Source organism: Pleurodeles waltl, chromosome 11 (assembly GCF_031143425.1).
Source record: "Pleurodeles waltl isolate 20211129_DDA chromosome 11, aPleWal1.hap1.20221129, whole genome shotgun sequence".
Lineage (NCBI taxonomy): Eukaryota > Metazoa > Chordata > Amphibia > Caudata > Salamandridae > Pleurodeles > Pleurodeles waltl.
In genome coordinates this window covers 704,766,332-704,782,164 of record NC_090450.1, presented here as the reverse complement: position 1 = coordinate 704,782,164, position 15,833 = coordinate 704,766,332, and the positions used below count along the sequence as shown (strand labels likewise).

At 45.2% G+C, this 15,833-nt stretch overlaps 1 protein-coding gene across 29 annotated transcripts in view; it reads right to left on the bottom strand.

Moving 5' to 3' along the window:
* The window catches only part of CAMK2B (calcium/calmodulin dependent protein kinase II beta), a 704,764-nt gene that overhangs the window by 188,832 nt on the left and 500,099 nt on the right, over positions 1-15,833 (bottom strand). For all 29 annotated transcript variants that reach the window (XM_069214308.1, XM_069214317.1, XM_069214303.1 and 26 more), the window contains exon 12: positions 254-296. In XM_069214308.1, coding sequence (XP_069070409.1) covers positions 254-296 — 43 coding nt within the window. The remainder of the gene's footprint in view (positions 1-253; positions 297-15,833) is intronic.

Below are 15,833 nucleotides of genomic sequence, written 5' to 3'. Positions count from 1 at the left end.
TGCACAAGGAAAAAGTGAAACATCCTGCATTTGTTGTTTAAAGGGATATATTTGCAACAAACGGTTTAGATGGTACAGGATCCCTCGACACATGCCTGATAAAACTACACAGATGAACTGATATTGGTACAGGTTTGGCCAAAATCCACAATGCTACTGATAATCAGGCAAAGCACAATTAAAATATAGCTTATTTTTATTTAATAATATTTTGGAAAAGTACGAAGATGCGAGTTCACTTGCTGAAACTTACCAGAAAAGTTTCTTGTTGCTAACATAGTGGTGAGAATAGCCCCCTAAAACAGAAGGAAACATACAGAAAACTTTTACAGTGCAAGGCTCAAGGTATTCAAGCATGAAAGTCAGAGTACTTATACACAGAAATACTGTCACGCTGCGGCAGGGACAAAGGCAAAATAAATCTACGACTGGAGTGGAAATCTAGCAAAGTGAAAGGAGACACTGGGCCATCACACTGATAATACTGTTACAAACATACATTAGAATAGCGGTTGCTCACATCACACTAGAAAATCCACGACTGAAACTTTAGAATGCATTCTGTTGTTTAAGTTTACCAACTTCATTTTCATGACTTCATCCTAATTATCACTGTAAGGGCCAAATAATGCGTTTAATTGTTAATATAACATTTTTACATTTGATATTTACATCCACTGATAAGACAAACACGTTTTTAAAGGATATTCAATCAGAAGAAAGAATCCTACATCCTGTTAACTCAATACTGTATGAATTAGAGTGCTGGATGTAGAATGATCAACCCAAAGCACCGTCCCTGATGAGGTGCTGATGTGCCGGTGCTCTGTGAAGAGACTCTAAGGATTTCAGGCAGCACCTACATTTTGGCATTTATCTGCATAAACCAGGGTAAGCAAACCCCAGAATCACCACCCCAGAAGATGGGCTTCAAAAGAGTGTGATATTGGTAGCATTACATCAGGGATAACCATCTAGTAGTGATAAATAATGGAGATAGTTGTGTGAATTTTTCACATAAAAATGCACATTTATAAAAATTCTGCCAGACGTTCGTATAAGTGCACTCGCTAATTAAGCGTTTAGTGCTTTTTGTCTCATTTGTGGTCCAGGTCTTGAATTACTGAAATATTTCAAGCGCTCTTCTCACGTGGTTTACTCTGTTTCCCACATGGCATCTCACATTATTTCTCAGATCTCTCAATCATTTGACCCACTAGCGGACATGATGCTGTAGATGATTTTTGCTTGTGTGATATTCTTGGTTGCATCTATCTCTGCCAGATGTGTAGTGTAAATAGAAGCTCCATCGTCCAAAGAGCCATATTTCTGGTCCTTGTGTCCGGGGGTTTGGCTGAGTGACGTGACAACTAAAGCACATTTTGTATTACATAACTTCAAATATTACAGTGCTTTAAAATAAAAAAACAGAATATGGGGCTAAACTCAGAAAACCACGTATGTTCAGACAATCCATGCCTCAATGGTTGACAATATGATCGAGGAAGATTTTAGATGCCTCAAGTTATACACAGCAACCAATTTCACAATCTAAACATTGAAGTCAGTTATAGTTGAAGTGCAGCAATTGCGTAGGTTTAAAAAACTTTTGCTCCCTAGTGGTGAGCTCTGCCTTTTTTTCCCTCCTTTTTCCTGTTTCAGAGCAGTGACCACCTACTGTATTATTCCACTTAAGGTTCTTTATCTATTGCTGTGACTATTTTTGTCATTTCTTTGGTGCTCCCATTTCACTGTGGGAGTTTTAGGCTGGTAGCTGCCTGTGTTTTTTTGCAGCATTCCGTTCCTCCCATCACCTTCCATGTCATTGATATTTGTTTTGGCTTTATTCCAGTACTGTTCTCGTTTACCTCTGGCTCCTAAAATAAACCTATTATACAAAAGAAACACCCAGTTTTTTTAGCTCACTGCTCACGAAATCCACAATATGCCCTTTCTGGTAGAATGTAGCTAAACCTTGAAGCAATGATGTGAAACTTGCTTAGCCTCGCATCACATCTTGAAGTCTCTCTTTCCAGGGCCCCTCCCTGCCAGCACTCACGACATTGCACACAGGGCATAGCTTATCTCCTTTATTGGGGACATAAATCTTCTCAGGCTGCTCTGCTTGTTGAAATGCGAGGCAAGAATGTTTACAAGATTTTTCATTCTGTTAAAATAAAAATAAAATATTTTCCAGCCTTATTTTCAAATTTCTGTTCAGATGTTTACACAACTCAAGGTAGTGCAATCATCTCGTCTCTCCTCAAGGACTTGTGATTTCTGATGTTAGTAGCTGTCAGTGACCACCAAAACATGGCACGAAATGACAAAATTATGAGATGGGGTTGATCAATTTATGTGGCAAGAAAAGTCCAGTTTTTAATTTACAATGCCAATAGCTTTAACTCAAGAAAATGCGGGACCTATTGCTTTGCAAATGCTTGTTTTAGAGTGTATCGAGTGGATAGGAGTCGGTAATCTGCGGCTCACTGAAGGATTGCTCCCACTACCTGCCTGTTATTTTCTTGTTTATGTATCAGAGAGAAAACCCTTAGTTTTACCTACACCAAATAGAATTAAGTGGTTTACACCAGTGATTTTGGTGCTTTCTCCAACTAGGCACTAGACTGCAATTTCCTAACATTGGAAAGAAAATGAAGATGTAGGTTTCTCATCCAGCAAACTTCAGCTTTCCTGCCTAGGACATTGCCTGTCGCCATTAATGAATAAGGTAGTTAAACTTGCAGAAAAAAAGACTGGGTTGAATTCTTCTGAAGTGTCTTTGTGGATCCTATTGCTCAGGATAAGTGTTCAGCCAATAACCCAAGGATGGTTCAAAATCTAGGAAAACATTAACTGCCGTCAGAGGATTTTGGCCACAAAATGAACCTGACAAGCTATCCACAGAAGGTTTTGATGGAAAGGTTCCAGGACCAAACTGATTTCCAAATGATTTATTTAGATCCCAACAAGACTGGTGCTAGCACACCCTGATCCACTACTTCTGCTTGTTAGCCTCGCCAATCATCTTTACCACATCATATACAGTGAGCATGAAAATACCCATCTATATTTAGAACAAGCACTGGCAATGCCAAAAGATCTGGCTTGTGTCACTGATGGATTTAGCCACCCAGTAAGTCAACATACATGCACCCTGCCCCTCATCTTTGAACTCATGAATCCATTCATCCATCCAGTGATTCATTCTTACATTCACCCTCTGACACACATGACAAACATCATTCACACAAACTCAAAAGCATACACAACATAAATAAAAAATACAAGTGTCAGAGACTAAATGCAAGAATGAGTCAGCATGGATTGATTCATGAGTGCAAAGATGAGGAACAGAGTAAGGTATGATGACTTACTGGGTGGCTAAATACACCAGTAACACAAAAGGCACTTTTATTCATAAGCAAGATCTATTGGCATTGCCAATGCTCTGTTCTAAATATAAAAGGGTATCATCGTGCTCACTGCGCATGATGTGGGAAAGATGAATGACATGGCTAACTGTAGCTTGGCCGAAATCAGGGCGCATAAAAAAACAAATGACCCACATAGCATCTATAAGCATCAGGGCGGGCTTTTTCAAAAATAGCTTGTCTAACTGAAAAGTTACCAAAAAACAAGAATTGCTCTTAGATGCTTCTCGTTTGTACTTTCAGTGGCACTTGTCTCTTCCGCATTAGTGGGAACATGTGTACCCTCTGTACTTCTGATTCCCAGTCCCAGGATGTGCGCTCTGGAAAAGCATTTCTAAGAAGTCTGCTCATAAAAGCCCGGATGTCATTGCCTTCTGCCCCTTCCTTAATCCCATAGAAGAGCAAGCTGTTCTACCGTTGGCAGTTTTCGAAATCTTTCAGCTTCCACATGGTGTCAGAAAGTTGCCCTCCCTGGAATTCGGCCTGCTCCTTCAGTCCCTCCACTTCAGCTTCTATTGACGAAGTTCTCTCTTCGATCAAGTTGAGCTTTTCTTCCATCTCTCCACAGGTCTTCCTCATTTTCTTCAATGCCCCCTGAAGATGCTTGGTAGCCAACTGAGTCCTCCATCTCTCTGTCCCGGTTTCTATCAGAAGCTCTTTTATTGTGCCATAGATATGGTGTAGCATTGAACTACCTGTCCCATTGGTGAGGTCGGTGTCGACATGAGCTTTCCCTTTGGATGCTAATTCTGAAACGTTCTCAGGACCCCTGCGTCCCCTCCACCCCCTTCCCCTTGATGTAATAACCTTGTGGCCGAATAGTCCCACTGTGGTTTTCACAGTAAATAGGTCAGGCCTAGTGCCTTTATCCAAATATTTCACAATAAACGGATCAGGTCTATAGCCATAATTACTGGCTTGCCACCTGACTCACTCAGTCTCACTGTATCAATCATACGCTATGCCACAAGCTATAAAGTGCAATACAAGCAGTATTTTAGTCGAAGCACATAAATGGTGTCCAATCAAATCCTGTAATGAGGGAAACCAATGTGTGGGTGGAGCCCAAGTCCATCTCTCAGTGATATCTACCATTTAACAACATTACAATAGCATGTGGTGCCCCTGAACATTCAAGCTCAGGCAGCCATACTGTTCAGGCAGCGGAATAAATAAACAAAATATTCACATCTGTGTGGAGGGGAGGCACTTTTTTCTGTTGAATCACGCAACTTCTGCCCAGCCAAACATGTACTCCCAGCTAACAACACGTGGACAGAGCTATAGCTCCTACGGAAAGCTCTTTTGTAGGTTGATCACATTACATCTAGAGACAGCTGTGCTGTCAAGCTAAACCTAAATAGAGACCTATAAAATATGGTCAAATGTAAAGGCCCTTTCACCTGGTGAACATCCACTAAAAATGTTAATGCACGTCATTCCTAAACCACTGCAGGCCTGAGGCAACAATCACGGGTTGCTGATACAGGAGAAGGGCAGGCTCAGTGCTGGCTTAGGCATATAATACCAAACTTTAGTGCTTCTCCATGTGTCTGACAAATACAGCACTCATGCAAATACCCGTCTACGTGGAAGTTTTGGACTTCTCTTCCCCATTTGGGCTACTGAACCAGCCAGGGAAAACTGTGGAGGGAACTAAATGAAATGCATTGATCAGAGGCTGCTTACAGTTATGATGGAGGCCTACTTCCACACCATGCTAAAATACAATGCCCTTGAAACTGCCCAATGTTTAGTACTTGGCTGCCAGAACAGCTTTTTTGACCTAATGTTTACAATGATATCAAACGTATATATACTGAGAGGCCTTTGACTCCGCCCAGAGGAATATCTCTCTCTCTCTCTCATGCTATTGGCTATTTGGTGCATCAATATGCCTTTAGGAAGTGCCTCTATTGGAATTTTTGAGACCTATTTTACATCTGAAAAGCACTCACTAGTATCACACTGTTTGTAACATTCAGTTATTTATCTCTGAAATGCATTGTTTTTTTTTGCTATCTTTCCCCCAGTATTGGCAACATCATTATAAATCTGACATGCCCATGTTTGCACGCATTAGCATATTAAAGACAGACCTATAGGCTTTGTCAATGCTCATTTTACTTTGGTGACTGCTTTCTTAGAGGATTGTTTATGACTGTGCACTGCACAGAGGGGAAATAACAAAGACAAAGCCATGGCAGAAAATATGGCAATTAGCAACTTTAATGGGTAAGATTGTCTGCAAGTGGATCTTCTCATCATATCATCTGGACCCCGACGATTAATGAAATGTGTTCTTCAAGCCATCACGAGCAAACTTTTCACTGTCATCTAAAGGCACAATGGAGCAGCAACTGAAGGACCTGACTAAGGTACAGCTTAATGCATATCCCAGCCAGCTGTAACCCCCACTGTGATGACCAAGTCTTTGCTGTAATCACTCATGGTTTGGAGTTGAGGTGTCTAACGTAGCTACAGGAGAGCCAGGCTCATGATTTATTTTCAGGATATCTACACAAAGTACATTTACATGCAATTATTCTAAACAAAACTATTTCACACTACCAGCGATTATGCTGAAAAACGGGTAGGAATCTTGGCCCCTGTGCAAAAAAAATTGGCAAAAAATGGAGACAAGTACTATGCCAATTACTCCTCATACTCTCAGAGAGTACTGATATGGGTAGCACCAGGTGTGCCATTTGCACCGACATATATGGAAGCTGATGTGGAGGGACGATATCTGTTGATACATGGTAAGTTAGATGGGATGGAAGTATTCTTTGTCAACTCCTATGGGCCAAATCCGGATGAATCGTTTTACAGCGCGTTGAGAGACGTTGTGTCCCCAGTGGTCGATAAATCTGTTTTGGGTGGGAGACTTCAATTGAATTAAGGATAGTGAATTAGATCTACATCCCCTCACCAGAATACTAAGCCGAGAATGAAGCGCAATTGTGGGAGGTCATAACACACTCAGGACTGTGCGACGTATGGAGGGAGACTCATCCGACAAAGAAGGAATTCATATGATATTCAGCAACACATGGCACTTTCAGCAGGCTGGATCATATTCTGATGGTGGAGCATCTTGCCTCCAGGATATAGGACATGACACACTTGTCCTTATTAAACCACGCATCAGTGACTTGCTTAATTGAGTGGGGGAGTGGCCCTCAGTTGCCATGTAGATAGCACTTTTTATATGAAATACTACAAGATAGAGTGGGACGCGAAACAGTAGCAGGGACACTCACAGACTACTGTGAGGCCAACTGAATGATTGTATGGAGTAGCGCTACAGAATGGGAGACGATGAAAGCAGTGCTGAGGGGCAAATGTATAGGTCTCACTTGGGGTGCGCCATGCGCTACAAACCGAACACCTTCACAAGAAGGAGGCCTTTGTGGAGATACAAAGGCTTCCCACTGATGATGGGTGGGGGTGGTGCAAAGAGACTACACTGCAGCGACAGGTGGCCTCAGTACGAGACAGACTTAAACTTTATACTTTCAAGTCCTACTGCCAACTTTTACATAGGGAAGGAGGCAGCTTCTACACTGGGAGATCTCTTGTTCCCCTATGCTACATCTGAAGACCTCACAAGTGACAGATGCGTACACACTTAGAGAACACCTGAAGCGGGTCAACGATAGACTGCAAAGCCCAGACCCGGAGCACATTTCTGACTTCCTGGTGAATCTGCCAATTCCAGAAGTGGGGGACAAAGCAGCTCAAGAACTAGACGCTGATCTTACTCCGGAGGAGGTAAGATTGGCATTAACATGCCTACCTGGGGGAAAAACGCTGGAAAGCGATGGCTTTACAGTTGAATTTTATCAGGCCTTCCCTGCAGAACTTACTGTGTGAGAGGTTTATTACCATGGTTTTAAAACTGAGGTAGGTATCCTTGGAGCCGCCTTCTTAATGTTCACTCACGATGATTATTATGGATACCAAGGTCCTCTGTAAGCTCCTTGCCCTCCAGCTAAAGCCGGTGATCTCCCAATGGATACATTCACACCAGTGCGGGTTCATATTAGGACGGAACACAACCATGAACCTGAGATGGGTGATGTACGTTATGCACAAAGTCATAGATAACGGGGAGGAAACGGTGTCCATCGACCCACCCTTCGATACAGTGGACTGGCCCTGCTTAATGAGTGTGCTAGATGCAATGGGGTTAGGGCCTCAGTTTAGATCCTGGGTACGCTTGTGATATATTGCTCCGACTGCATGAGTCAAAGTAGGTCGACAGTGTTCGGGTCTGTGGAAGGTGAGTTGGGAGCACGACAGGACTGTCCGCTCTCGCCCTTATTATTTGTGACTGCCCTGGAACCTCGAGCGATACAAATTAAACAGGGGATGACAAACTCGGGCATTCGAGTTGGCGATGTGTTGCATTTAGAGGCACTCTATGCTGATGACACTCTGTTCTACCTCAGGTCTCCAAGAAAGTCCCTCCCATTGCTATTGTAGTATTTAGACCCCTTTGGGGACCTTATGGGTTGAGCATTAACCAACGCAAATCAATTGTGTTCCCTTTGGGGAGGTTGGCCGAGCAGGGGCCTGCCTCTATGCCGCCCCTCCCTCTGCGGTGAGAAACTTTCAAATGTAGGCATCTGATAATCATGGTGGCTTCTACTGAGCTTCAACTGAAGCAATACAACATTGACAGAATTGTAGAAGAGCTGAAAACATTGATACAATTCTGGAACACAGTCCACCGTCACTGATGGGATGAGTGGCTGTGGCAAAGATGGCCTTCCTAACAAAATGCCTTTACACTATACAGCATTCGTTCGACACCCTACCCCATCGACCTTTGGGCATCTGAACTTATGACTCACCACACTTATCTGGGCGTGTCGTTGGAGCAAAGTAGCTCAAGAACATTTATACTTGCCTACAACCGAGGGCTGGCTTGCGGTACCAAATATGGAGCAGTATTACCTTGCTTCACAACTGCAGCATGCAGCTCTTTGGCTCACAGAGGGGGAGGCTTGGGAGGTGGCTCCAATGGCAGATGAGACCGCGACCACTACCCTACCACAGTTGCTACACTCTGGTGGGTGGGATTTTGATAGGCTCCCATATCTGATGAAACACACTGCGTCTCTGTGGGAGCAAGCTGAGAAGGTGGTGTTGAGGAGGGCTCCTTTCGCAGGGAGTTTAACTTCTGGGATTTGTCTGCTTTCCAGAATCTGCCTAACTCAGTAGACATTACAGCGTAGTGAGAGGGAGGATGCAAGTACCTGCGAGATCTCTACCCCAACAAGGAATTCATCACTTTCAAAGCAGCACAAAAGGCTAATGTGGTGGGGGGTGGGCAGTTCTTATAACACACCAGTATAGCCAACATAGTTCATGAGCTGTGGCTCACTTACCCTGCTGCCCCGTTTTCCTCACATATGTTCTGGGCACTACAGGAACTGCGGGGAGTGGGGCAAGGCACAACATCTGGTCTTGCACCTATATAAAGTCATGTTAACGGATAGGCCTAGAACTCAGTTTCCAGCCAAAACCGCATTAGAGGAGGAACTGGGGACACGTTTAGAGGAGACATGATGGCATAGGATATGCTCACTAGTTTGAACGGTGTCCTGGAATGCACGATTCAACTTTGTGCATTTTGGGGAACTATAGTGCAGCACTTGGCAGACGTTTTTGTCACGGTTTTGCCTATTAGGAGATATTAAACTACGCAAAGGCAAGAAGACAGTTTACATTTATCAAGTTACTTCTTCTGCTGGCAAAACGAAGAGTCGCAATTACTTGGATGGGACAAACGGGTCAGAGTGAGGTTGGCTGGAAGAGGGACGTAGCTGAGGAAGTCCACCTCAGATGATGCAGGCAAGCTGACAGGGTAGCAGAAGACCTGCAGATTTGGGTAGCACTCGTAACTAAGTTTGAGGAGGGTAAGGGAGAGGCACAGGTAAACTCGGCTGATGAAGGGAGGTGACCAACTATGGTACTGTTAATGGACCCTAGGCACTATAAGGAAGGAGGGTAAGGGTATAAATGCAAAAGGGATATTTGACTGTATGTATTGGTCATAGAACTGTGATAATATATTTATCTTATATGGCAATCTGGTTGGGAATGACAGTGATCATTCTCTTTCGAATGCTTTAATGTTTTACTATTTGCCTGTACTTTTTGACTGGTACGTACAATAAGATGATTATTTTAAAAAAACTGGTATAAATTAAAACAAGTCCCCACTGGGTGCCCCGACTTATATAATTCCCGGAGCACTGGCTGATCTGGGATTACAGTGGCAAACTAGCGATTTGAAATGCCTTGGTATTAGAGTACTACACAAGTCCTAAGAATATTTTAACAATAATATAGGTTGTGTGTTCTGTGTAGTCCTGGATGAAATTACAATAATGGGCAGAAATGAGCACATTAGGACAGTGGGCCTGCCTCAGTGCCTTTATATCTTTCAGATGTATTTTGTTTAATCTCTAAATATATTTTCCAGGCCCTGGACACGACCTAGAATAAAACTGGCCACTCTGAAGTTGTTTGGCAAGGTAAGCAACCTGGGAGTGTCTAACATGGAGTTCTACTTTCTGTCTGAGTGTCTGTTTAATGTTCCTGGCAAACAGTATGGACTGTATAAAGTTGCGATATATGGAAATTAAGTATACATTTTTCACACACCCGGGGATGGTTTGCGGGGTGTCACATGTAGCCACTTTGATCTCCCAACTTTGGCAAAGAGTTGCACACAAGTTGTTTGCAACCTTTTGCAGCTAATGTGCGTGCTATAGGGCCTACCAGAATTTTGTAGCTCATATAAGGAAACTGAAACAATGGGATGGATAGATGGAGACCATACGAGGAAGGGAGTCATTTATGAGGAGGGGACCCTGTGCACCTTTGAAGAAGCTACCAATGGGGGTCTGAATTTTGAGCTATATGTTAAGCCATTCAGGGCAATACATGCCATTAGGCCAGGCCCTCAAAATCTGGTCATCTCTTGACGCAAAGATAGTGTCTCATTTGCATTAGACAGTGCTTTCAGGGATGAATGCCACAAACATGTATTGATGATTAAATCCAAATGGAAGGGCAATTGGAACACAATACTAGCATTCACTAAGGTATTAACGAACAAGGCCATTTCAAATTCCTACAGACTACACCTCACGCTGGTTGTCCTTCAAAGAATTTCCACTGTGCACTTAAAGTCGGACAAGGGGCTGGAAAGACACAGCGAGTTTCTGTACATGGAATGGATATGAAGACATGTTCAATTGTTTTGATGAAATGGTTGTCTGTCAACTTAAAGAACAATTTGCTTGCCTGTGGTAATGCCCTATCTGGTAGAGACTCTATTTAGCCACAGATACCTTACCTTGGAATATTACCCGGGTGTCAGACTGGGTCCAGAAAATCTTGAGCAGTACACCTGCCCACTGGAAGGTGGCGCTAATCAGCTCCACGTCATCTGCGCTGCATGTGGCATGTGCGGTGCCTACATAGGCATCACCTAGCACACTGACATCAGTTTCTTTACATGCCACTTTCCATGCCAGATGCACGGAGTTATGTCAGAAGGCTGACTGACCAGTGTGCAGAAACTAAAGGCCTACGGGGACCTTTTTAGGTAGAAAGTCCAGTTTGCAGAAACTGGAAGGTTTGGGATGGTCGGTAAGGAATCTGCAGCTAGATAGAGTCTCTACCAGATAAGGCATTACCAAAGGTAAGTAACTTGTTCACCTGACAGAGATTTCTAGCCGCAGATTCCTTACCTTAGGATAGATACCAAAGCAATACCTTCCTAGTGGTGGGTCTGTATAGAACTGAATGGACAAAGTGCCCATGACAACAGGCCTGATTGTTAAGATAGTAGTGTTTGATGAACGTGTGCAAGAACGCCCACATAGCAGCCTGACAAATGTCCAGGACGGGGACTCCCCAAGTTAACGCAGTGGTTGCAGCTTTGGATCTGGTGGAATGAGCCTGCATGTCCTCAGGGGGTTGCTTCTTGGTCAGTGCGCAGCAGAGCCTAATGCAAAGTACAATTCATCCGGAGATGGTCTGTTTCGGCCCTGCTTTCCCTTTCTTTGATCCAGTGAACTCAACAAAGAGCTAATCGTCCACCCCATGGTTTTTTGTCACAATCGATGTAGAACGCTCTATTCGGGTCCAAGCGGCAGAGTCTCTTCTTCTCCTAGATGGTATGAGGCAGAACAAAGAAGGTAGGCAGCATGATGCTTTGGCTGACGTGGAAAGGTGTCACCACCTTCGGGAGAATTAGGCATGGGTGCGGAAAACTAGTTTGTCTGGGAAGAACAGGTGGATCTGGCAAACACACAAAAGCACAGATGGCCTAAAGATGCCCCTTAACTGTGCCCAGAGCAAGGCTTTGCTGGGCGAGCCACAAAACAAAAAACAAAACTACAGTCATGGGTTCAAAAAGAGGCTCAATATATTTTTCAGTGCACCAAGCCACAAACTTGTCTCAACGGCAGGAGTATATGGTCTTTGCAGGGCTGCCAAGATGACTTCACAAACTTAGGGAGGGAGATCAAAGACTCAATCAACTGCCGCCGCTCAATCTCCACAGATGAAGGTGGAGCATGAGCAGGTTTGGGTGCAGAACCCTGCCTTGTTGGTGTGACAGGTGATTCTCCAGAAGGGCCAGCCTGATTGAAGGACCCATGCTCATGCTCAGGAGTTCAGTACACCATACTCCCCAAACCCAATCCGGACTCTCAAAGATGTCCGTCCTGACCTTTTTTAGACCTCTCAGCAGCAGAGATATCAACAGAAATGCATCCTGAGACCCACTCAAGAAATGCATTCATGAAAGTCGCCTTGGAAACTCCAACACACAGAAGTGCTGACATTGCTTGTTCTCAGTGGTGGCAAACAGATTTAACCAAGGTTCTCCCCAGTCATGGAAGAGACATGGCACCACCTCCAGATGTAGACGCCATTCATGATCTGTGAGGCATCAACAGCTTAATTTGTCTTCCCTGGTGTTCAGAGTCTCGCAAGGTGTTGCATGACCAGGAAATAGTCCTCATGTTTCAGCTATGTCCAGAGGCAAAAAGCCCCCTGGCACAGAATCCACAACCCCACCTGCCCTGTTTACTGCAGTACCACATGGCGATGGTGTTGTCCGTGAACACCTAAACCAGCCTACCCTTGATGGGGATGAGGAAGCCTTTGAATGCCAAGCAAAGCGCTCTCAAATCCAACAAGCTCAAATCCAACAAGCTGATGTGGAGATGAGACTCCATCAGCGACCAGAGTCCTCTGATAATCCACCTCTCCAGAATATCTGCCCCAACCTAGCAGTGACGCATCTTTCACCACTGTGAGATCTGGGTGGGGAAGGGAATTGGATCTGCCACCGACCCACTCACGATTTCTTAGCCACCACTGCAAGCCTCTTGCAGTTCCCTCTGATATCTGGACCAAGTCAGAGATAGTACCCTGATGCTGTGCCCACTAGGACTTCAGGTCCCACTGCAGAGCCCACTTATCCCAGCAGGCATGCTTTACCAGGAGGATGCAGGAGGGCAGGAGACACAGCAACCTCAGAGTCAGTCTCACCAAAATCCAGGATAGATGCTAAAACATCGGTAATATTGCCTGAATATTCTTTGCTTGCCCCTCTGGAGGATAGGAGCGGAATTGCACTATTTCCAGATGACTCCAATGAAAGGTAGCACCTGAGAGGGAGTCAGGTATGACTTTGGCACATTGATAATCAACCCTAGCAAATGCAGGAGGTCCGTCATAGCCTGAAGGTGGGTGACAACTGCCTGGGGCAAGCCCACATTTAACAGCCAGTCATGGAAGTAGGGGTGACTGGAATCCCAGACCTCCATAGGGATGCTGATAAGGCCAAAGGGGAGCAGAGCGAACTGAAAGTGCTTGTGGCCCACTATGACCTACAGGTAACATCTGTGGGCATGGGTATATGGAAATATGTGTCCTGCAAGTCCAGCACTACCATCCAGTCTCCGGGGTCCAAGGAAGACAGGACCTGAGCTAACGTGAGCATCCTGAATATCTCTTTCTTTAAAAAGTATTTATGAGGGTACCAATCTAAAATAAGGCAGAGGCCTCCATCCTTCTTTGTAACCAGAATGTAGTGAGAGTAACAACTACAACCTACTTCCAATGTCAGTACCCTTTTGATGGCCCTTTTGGCCAAAAGAGCCCGTACTTCCTGACACAACAGGGAGAGATGATCCTCTGTCAGCCTGATCTGTGGACAGGGGTATGGGTGGCAGGGGTTCCATGAATGAAGGAAGTAACCTCACAGAACAATTTGGAGCACCCACTGTCCAAAGTTATGAATTGCCAACAGGGCAGGTGGTGCTGAATCTTTCCGCAAAGCAGTTGCTCATGATGCTGCAATGGCATGTTAAAGAGATTTGGAGGCTGCAGCTGTCGGGGTGGCGGACTGAACAGATCTCTGGCTTTGGGTCCCAGGAGGCTTGTGGGAGTTGAGCTGGCGGCCACAAAAGGACTGAGGAGTTTGCTGGCCTTGGTGGATGAATGGAAATGGACGCAACTGGCAGCCACTACCATAGGCACAGATGAAGTGGAAGGCAGAAAGACTTTGGCGTGGGGCTATGGAGCATCCCAACGACTGGGGGAGTGGCCCTGCTGTCCTTGAAGTGCTCAGCTGCTGAACCTGTCTTGTCTCCTAACATGTAAGTGCAGTTGAAGGGCATGTCCTCAAGGGATGCTTGGACATCCCCTGAAAAGCCAGTTGACCTCAGACAGGCATGGTGATGGAGTACCACAAACGAAGCAATAGCTATACCCAGCAAGTCTGTCATGCTTTCTTCAGTGCATCATTAACTTTGCTGCATTCCTTTCATTGGCACAAGTCTGGGTCAGGATGGCTCGAACCTTCGCCAAGACGATGGCAGCACTGGCACGACCAAGTCACCCTCTATGTGGGTGTACCATCCCAAGAGGCACACAGTGCTCACAGACTGCAGTGCAATGCTGGTGGAAGAGAAAGTCCTCTTACCAAAGGTGTCCAGCTGATTGGATTCTCTATCCGATGGCATGGTATGGAATGCGCCAGGGTTAACCTTGGATGTTGACCAGGCTCTCAGGGGTGGAGTGCTGGGTGAGGAAAGCTGGGTTCCCATGAGAGGGGCAGTGGTGGTGAGTGATCATCCTGAGCACAGAAGTTTCATTGAAAGGGAAGAGAGGTTCAGTGGAGGATAACCCAGGTTGAAGCAACTCTGTCAAGACATTGGTGTTGACCACCATTGAGGGCAGTCTAAGGTCAAGGACCATATCAGGCTTTCACACCACCACGACAAAAGAAGCCCTCTCCTCTGTAGCCACAGAGGCCAGGCAGTGTCTGGCAAGGTACCAGACTACTGGCATCAGACAGTTCCTCATACCCAATCCCCAAGAACCACTGGAACAAAATACTAGCATACACTAAGGTGTTAACGAACAAGGCCACTTCAAATTCCAATTTCAATTTCAAAATCCTCAGATCATCCCAAGCATACTTCACACAAGTCTTGTCAAAGAATGGAAGCACTTTCTCCGTTTGACCCTGATGGTCTTTGTCTGGTAGGCACTGGAGTCGACATCAATGCCAGTCCGGCTCTGTTTCAGTCGGGAATTACAATGGAGTTGGCACTGCTGAGGGGTGTCATCAGTGCCAGCAACAGCACTACTGGATCAAACTCCAGTTAAGGTCTTTGATTGCAACCAGAGCCGGTTCAGATTATGGAATGGATTCAAGGGTCCAATTGGAAACTAGGGCGACTGCACTGGTGGGTACCCAGAGAGGGCCCTTCCAAAACCCTTGGAGTGTGAAGGTGTTCCAGAGGGGTCACCTCGCCCAAAGATGAAGTGCATAGCCACAAAGAATTCTTTCAACTGGGTGCGGGGGTGGAGTGTAGCTCCGGTTCTTGGAAATTCTGGGAGACGCAGAGCACATGCAGGCTAAGGCTCCGCAGTGGAAGTGTGGGATTGAGGCCTAGAATTGTAGTGTTGTTCGAAAACTTCATCCGATGACATGGACCAACGCATTGAAGTCGAAGAACGATTTGACTTGTTCTTCTTGTGGAACTTACCCAACGAAGATTTTGAACTCGTGAGAACTGACAGGAACGACTCCGACAGAGGGCCTGGGACCTCCCACGTGATAGTACCTGGTTTAGTATGGAGTCATTTGGTGGCGAGTGACCAGAAGTTTTAACACACACTTCTTGACTGCCTTGGGGTTCATTGCACAGCAGTTAGGTCAGGCCTGGGAATCATGGTTTGGCTCCAGGCACCAGAAGCAAAACAAGTGGACATCTGTCACAGATATTTGCCTGGGGAAGGCTCCACAGAGCTTGATACCCACAGATTTCTTAGAGGACATGCCTAAGGCAC